The 6,481-nt window shown below is 38.3% G+C and overlaps 2 protein-coding genes across 5 annotated transcripts in view; one reads left to right on the top strand and one right to left on the bottom strand.

The window, feature by feature from the left end:
- Positions 1-3,494, top strand: part of LOC111430027 (AP2/ERF and B3 domain-containing transcription factor At1g50680-like) — an 11,212-nt gene extending 7,718 nt beyond the window's left edge. For 2 of the 4 annotated variants that reach the window (XM_023066137.1, XM_023066135.1), the window contains 2 exons: positions 1,013-2,023; positions 2,402-2,704. In XM_023066137.1, coding sequence (XP_022921905.1) covers positions 1,020-2,023; positions 2,402-2,465 — 1,068 coding nt within the window. In that variant the 5' untranslated portion in view covers positions 1,013-1,019 and the 3' untranslated portion in view covers positions 2,466-2,704. Of the gene's footprint in view, positions 1-1,012; positions 2,024-2,401; positions 2,705-2,742; positions 2,825-2,993 lie in introns of those variants that run through there. The other 2 variants (XR_002708260.1, XR_002708259.1) reach the window with 2 other exon arrangements.
- Positions 3,495-4,517: 1,023 nt separating this feature from the next.
- LOC111429818 (CBL-interacting serine/threonine-protein kinase 6-like) lies at positions 4,518-6,471 on the bottom strand. The gene has a single exon (XM_023065835.1). The coding sequence runs from the start codon at positions 6,081-6,083 to the stop codon at positions 4,791-4,793; it is 1,293 nt and encodes a 430-aa protein (XP_022921603.1). The 5' UTR covers positions 6,084-6,471; the 3' UTR covers positions 4,518-4,790.
- Positions 6,472-6,481: the final 10 nt, after the last annotated feature.

Raw genomic sequence — 6,481 nt, 5'->3', positions numbered from 1 at the left:
TTTTTTTTTTTTTTTTTTTTTTTTTTTTCTGTTTCAAGCTTTCATTATCTCTTGTTTGCTAGTCATCATAAAACTCCCCTTTTGCTCTATAGAAGACTGATTTGAAATGTAGTGAATTTATGATGACTTTTGAGAGTTCAAACAAAACCCTCTTTTTCTATAATGACCTAATAAATTCTTTCGTACATTCAATACATTATTACACTGTACTAAGCACAATGAAAATTAGATAAACACTTTTAATTTACTAGAAAAATAGTCATGTCAAAGGTACCTATACATTGTGTAGCATTATTTATTGTCTCTACAACCATACTAAATTTCTTTTGTGAAGATATATTACTCATACGGAGTTTGTGTGTTGGATTTAAAACTACTCAAGGGTACTGGAGAAACTTTGTGAAAACACTGTTTTGGATTCTGGTTCTCATTTTATACTCCTCTTGCTTGCTGAGGAAAGAGGAAACAAGAAATCCTTTTGTCTGCTCATCTCTTGTTTGAAACTTGAATAGATTAGATTAGGTACCCGAGGAGAATAATTACTAGCCAAAAGAACTCTTGGGTAGTTACTAACTTTTCATGTGGTGCTTTGTGATTTCGGAAATTATAAAAACACATGAGTATGTGTTAATGGGTTGGTTGGGTTAATAGATCTTTTATTTTATTTTTTGTAATCCAACAATGGGGTTGCGACGTTGCTTACCCCGATAAATCGTGGAGGCTGGATACTTTAATAAGATGTGTTTATTTGTTCCTATTGGTTATGCATGGTGTTTATGAAGAAAAATCTTATACTTCACGGGGAATGATAGATCTTGTATCTGATCTTTTCTCTGGGATGTAGTAACTGATCAATTAGTTTGATCAATTGGTGGGGGCTTATACTCTGATGAACACCTTGAATGACGTTATTCTGAATTGTCACGACATTGTTTAACCAGTAACTAGCGGAGCAAAAGAGTAAAAATTCACAAAATCTGATCCTTCATCTTATTGGCTGGTCTTTTCTCAGAACCACCATGAAACAGGAGTTGTTAAGTATGATGTTAAAAGCCAGGACGAATGCAATTGGGGAAGATTGCATCACTCTCCCATTCCCTGCCAGTGAATGTAGTAGACAAGGAAAGAGTTTAACCTCAAAATTCAAAGGTGTTGTGCTTCAGCAGAATGGCCACTGGGGTGCTCAAATTTATGCTAATCACCATCGTATTTGGCTCGGAACATTCAAGTCGGAAGACGAGGCAGCCATGGCTTATGATAGTGCAGCTATCAGAATCAGGAGTGGAGATTGTCATAGAAACTTTCCTTGGACCAAATTCACAATTGAAGAGCCTAACTTCCAGAATCTTTACACTACAGAAGCTTTGCTTAGTATGTTAAAAGACGGTTCTTACAGAACTAAATTTGCTGAGTATTTGAGGGATTGTTTGGAAAGCGTACAAACAGCTAGTCCCTCTGCAGAAAAGCTACATGACAATGGACGGACATCTATTAAGCAACTTTTTCAAAAGGAGCTAACACCGAGCGATGTTGGTAAGTTAAATAGATTGGTCATCCCAAAGAAATACGCTGTTAAATACTTCCCTCAAATACCAGCTAGCACGATAGATAACGTGAAACGTGTTGATGATGATTGTGATGTGCAGCTAGTATTTTTTGACAAAATGATGAGACAATGGAAATTTCGATACTGTTACTGGAAAAGCAGCCAGAGCTACGTTTTTACGCGAGGTTGGAATCGGTTTGTGAAAGAAAAACAACTGAAAGCTAATGACACAATAGCTTTCTACTTGTGTGAAGCAGCAAAGGCAAGCGATGCTAACACTACATTCTGTGTGGTGGATGTTAAAAACCGCAACAGCTATAGCTTGACTGAGAATGAAATCACAAGCAGCGAAATGCAGCTAGATTTGAGTCGTGAAGAAGTTAATGGACCGGTGTCGCCTAAGCATGTCGACGATGAACTAAAAGATGATCTTGAAGTCTCAGGCTTCAAACTGTTTGGAGTGCATATTAAGGGAAAGTAAGTTTTGCCATTCCTTTCCCATTTCAATTAGTTTGGCACTGATTAAACCACATGCCTTAAGAAAAAGGTTCATTGGGAAATTCTTTTTGGAACCATGCTTAAATGCTCAGACTATTGATGCTCTACTCTAGTATTATACCCACCATTAGGAGAAACTGTTCTTAGTGATCAACGTTCCTATTGATCTTTTATGTAATAACAAACACGGAGGTGTAGAGGTTAACCTCCAACTCCAAGGGAAAGAATAGATGCAGACGTCTCCCACTTAGCACATTGACTTACCTCGAGACTTTTAAGTATACTGTTCTGGTACATCAAAATTCTATTTAAAAAAGGGGTAACAAAAAAAAAAACTTCACCCCACTTTTTGGGCAGGTTCGCGGGTCAATGTTTTTCCCTGCCCCGATCGGCAGCAACTGGGTTTCCCGGGCTGATTTGATTGGATAGCCTGTTTAGTTCAAAATTTGCAGGCAATGATTATTCTTGGGTTGTAGCAATTGAACAAGCATTCAACAAGTTTCTGATACCCTGTCAAATTCAAGTAAGAAGTGTACATTATATTTGTGCATACACACACGTTCAGATTATTCTCCACTTGTTAGGAGGCTTCGTAGCCACCAAACAGAGACACTCACCAAATTCCAGTAATCAATGCCTGATGTTCTTTGGTTTATATTACCTCATTGTCTCTCTCTGTCTCTCTGAATGCACTACAGAGAATTCATTTTATGAAGCAGAAACTCCAAAAAGCAGCATGGCTCCACTGGCTGCTTGCCTTATTGGTAGGTGGACAATAAAGTAAGCTTATCATGATTGATTTCATGTTTGTTTGTTTAGTTGTATGATTCTTTTGTTATTCAAACCACCTCCCCCATATAACTGCGCCATAGTCTTCTTCATCAAGTTAATACATCTAGCAATCATAAATTCCTTTTTCCTCTAATTGAGTTTATCGTAATGCAAGCAGGAGACTTCAAGGGAGTGCTAAACGAAGTCTACGTTCATGTTCATGCCAATTTGAACCAAACTCAACCGGTTAAGGTACATATTTTCAACCGAAAGGTCAATTATTCGAAAAATCTTGTTGTTTCGATTCTCGAGACTAAAGAAAACGACAAACTCCATTTGGAAAGAGAAGAAGAGGATATGAGATGACACTAGTGGTGGGTCCTTAGAAAAGTTAGAAAAATGGGTAATATAAATCCAATGGAGGAGAGGAGGATGGAGTGGCTGATAAAGTGAGTTGGGATTCCAATGCCAAGAGAGAGAGAGAAGAGATGTGCAGCCTCAAATTCCCTCAAAAGGGCCGTTGGGTGAATCCTTTGTGTGGCTGATAATAATAAATGTTGTGTTGATTCTTTCATAAAATGCAGACAATCAAGAGGAAAAGGCCAAACAACCCCATGTGAACCCTCTTAGGCCCAAACCATATCCCTTCGATTTTAATTCTCCCAAAATTCGAATTTGATCCCTTTTGATTCTCCTCAGTCCTCACATGATTATTATTATTTTATTTATTTTTATAAAAAATGAAGCCATTGATGCATCTATATATATATATATATATATATATATATATATAGATAGAGGTTATAAGGTGGGAGTTGAAATTAAAAGTTTGGAATGAAATTTCATTTTCAGAGGGATTGAAATAATTGGTGTGAAGGAATGGAGATGATGAATTGAGCCCACATGCTAAAGCTTAGGAGGGGATTGGAGCAGAAATCAAATACCTTTACAACTCATAAATTTAATAAATTATAAATATTAGGATATGTTTTGGGAGTGATTTTAAAATAATTTTTTAGTCAAAAAATATTTTGATTATAATTATTTTATCTTACTTTAATGTTGGGTTATACTTTTCGATATATATTATTGGATCTATAAAAAGTGACTTTCATGCAAATGAGATGGGAATAATTATCTTTTTAACTCATTAAAGTGAATATTTTGAAGGAAAAAAGGGATTATTGAGTAAAAGAAAAAAGTATCTTTTACGAAATAGGAAATATTTGGTAAGATAACAAAATAGGGAAAATTTATTTCTAAAAATAGTTAAAAAAAGTAACTAATTGGATAAGATTAATTTCTGGACAAAGGAAATTGATGTGGAAAATTTATAATTTAAAATTCTTAATCTTAATCTATACAAATACATTATACAAAATAAGAATCAAAATGAATGTGACAGTTAACCTTAAAAAATTAGAAGATACACTTACATTAAAGATTAAGATCGTTGTTATCATTTATTTTATTATTTCATCACAAAATAATTTATTCATCAATTTTCGTTTTATTTTAACATTAAATTCTTCAAAATGGTTTTTTATATTATTATAAGAATATTAAAAGTGAAACTTTTCCAAATTTATGAGCTTAAATGAAACTTACGTAGAGAAATTAAGTGCAAAATAACTGAGAAAGGGAAGGAATCCAAACATTTCCTTCGAAAGAGAGTGATGAGGACATTGTCTTGTTATGCTTCGTAAAAAGCAGAGGCACTGATTGTTTCATTCATTTCTTTTGTTTGGAAGTGCAAATAATTGTTCATTGCGGTTTTTGTTGGGAAGGGGAAAAAGGGCCCAAAATTAGGGAGAATTTTGGTGAAGGATTACAACAATTATATGCACATTACATGATCTGATCATCACTGACCACTTTTTTTTAACTCAAATTCCGAACTAAATCGAACAACTAACAACCACGTTAAATCTAGAAAGTAAGAACTACGAAGAATAATCTTAATTCTTCCTGAATCTCAAGCCGGCATGGAGTTCTCCGTCGGTGATGTCCAGACAATGTCTTTGAGTGCCGGCCGGAGCTCTTTGCTGCAGAATTGGTTGTATTCGAGGGTGTCGCCATGATCCTTCTTCACCTCCACCACCAGAAACGACGGCGTCAAGGCGAAGATCTCCGCAGCCACCGCCAGTTTCCCTTTTCTTCCGCACTCCTGGCCCTGTAGTCTGACTCTCGATTCGCTCTTTTTGACGCTGAATTTCCCCGCTTTCGCGACCTCCTCCAGCTTCGATATCACACTGCTTGCCGGCCTCGTCGTCGCAAATCTCAGCTCCTCTTTTTCTTCCCTCTTCTTCTCCTCGAACAACGGCGACAAATCGAACCCTTCTGATAACGAAATTATGTGGAATGCATTCAGAGTCTCAGATTGCTTTAGTTTCTCGGTGCTCTCGTCGAATTCCTGCTCCTCTTTCGTTTTCACAGTTCTTGGTACAGATTTCCTGAACCAGGACGACTCCATGATCTTCGAAGTTGTAATTCTGGTATTCGGATTTGGATCGAGGAGTTTGGTGATTAGTCGACGGGCATCCGATGAGAACCACGGCGGGCATTTGAAGTCTCCCTTGTAAATCTTCCTGTACATGGCCATAATATTGTCGTCCTGAAATGGGAGAAATCCTGCGAGAAGAACGTAAAGGATGACTCCACATGACCACAGATCGGCTTTGGCGCCGTTGTATCCGTTCTTCCCGATAACCTCCGGCGCAACGTAGGCTGGCGTACCACAAGTTGTGTGCAACAATCCATCCTGTTTCAAGTGCTCTGAAAATGCGCTGAGTCCAAAATCAGTTACCTTAAGATTTCCGTCGTCGTCGAGAAGAAGATTCTCCGGTTTGAGGTCGCGATGGTAAACCCCCCGACTGTGGCAGAAATCGATCGCAGAAATCAGCTGCTGAAAGTAAACTCTAGCCACATCCTCTCTCAATCGACCTCTAGCAATTTTGGAAAACAGTTCCCCGCCTCGAACAAGCTCCATAGCGAAATAGATCTTCGATTTGCTCGCCATAACCTCATGAAGCTCGACAATATTCGGATGCTTCACCATCTTCATCACAGAGATCTCTCTCTTGATCTGCTCCATCATACCTACTTTTATGACCTTCTCCTTCCCAACAACCTTCATCGCCATGTTCGTCCCAGTCTGCAAGTTCCGGGCATGGTAAACCTTAGCAAAAGTTCCATGCCCTAGAAGCCGACCTAACTCATACTTCCCATGGAGCACACCAGAATGACCGTCTCTGTCCTTCTCCGCCATGGATTCGATCTTTTCTCAAAGATTAAAACACAAAAGTACTGGTATATACAAACGATTCTTTCTCGCCTTGTTTTTCTTAGCTTACTTAATTAAAGCGTAGGGATCTGAAGAGGAAGAGAAAGGGGGAAAATGGATCACCCGTCTTCGACGTGTTTCCGGTGACAATTCCGGCCGCGGATGCACTTGCCTGCTCGACCATTAGAGATGAAACTCGTCAACAGCGCTCCTCTCATCTCTCTGCATTCCCTAAGAGGGCGCCTTCTCTGCAACCTCTCTCCCACTGAAATCTCTCCTCTAGGGTTTCCAAGGACCTCCGATTATCAGCGGATGTTCGCTCCTTCGTCCCCTTGATTCTCTGCATTTTCTTCCCCATTTTATAGCGACGGGAATTACGAAAT

Source organism: Cucurbita moschata, unplaced genomic scaffold (assembly GCF_002738365.1).
Source record: "Cucurbita moschata cultivar Rifu unplaced genomic scaffold, Cmos_1.0 Cmo_Scf00032, whole genome shotgun sequence".
Taxonomy (NCBI): domain Eukaryota; kingdom Viridiplantae; phylum Streptophyta; class Magnoliopsida; order Cucurbitales; family Cucurbitaceae; genus Cucurbita; species Cucurbita moschata.
This window is presented reverse-complemented; position numbering and strand designations above follow the sequence as displayed.

What these genes read in the sequence shown, in the direction of transcription:
- LOC111429818 (XM_023065835.1), bottom strand. Translation starts at nt 6,083, where the DNA reads ATGGCGGAGAAGGACAGAGACGGTCATTCTGGTGTGCTCCATGGGAAG.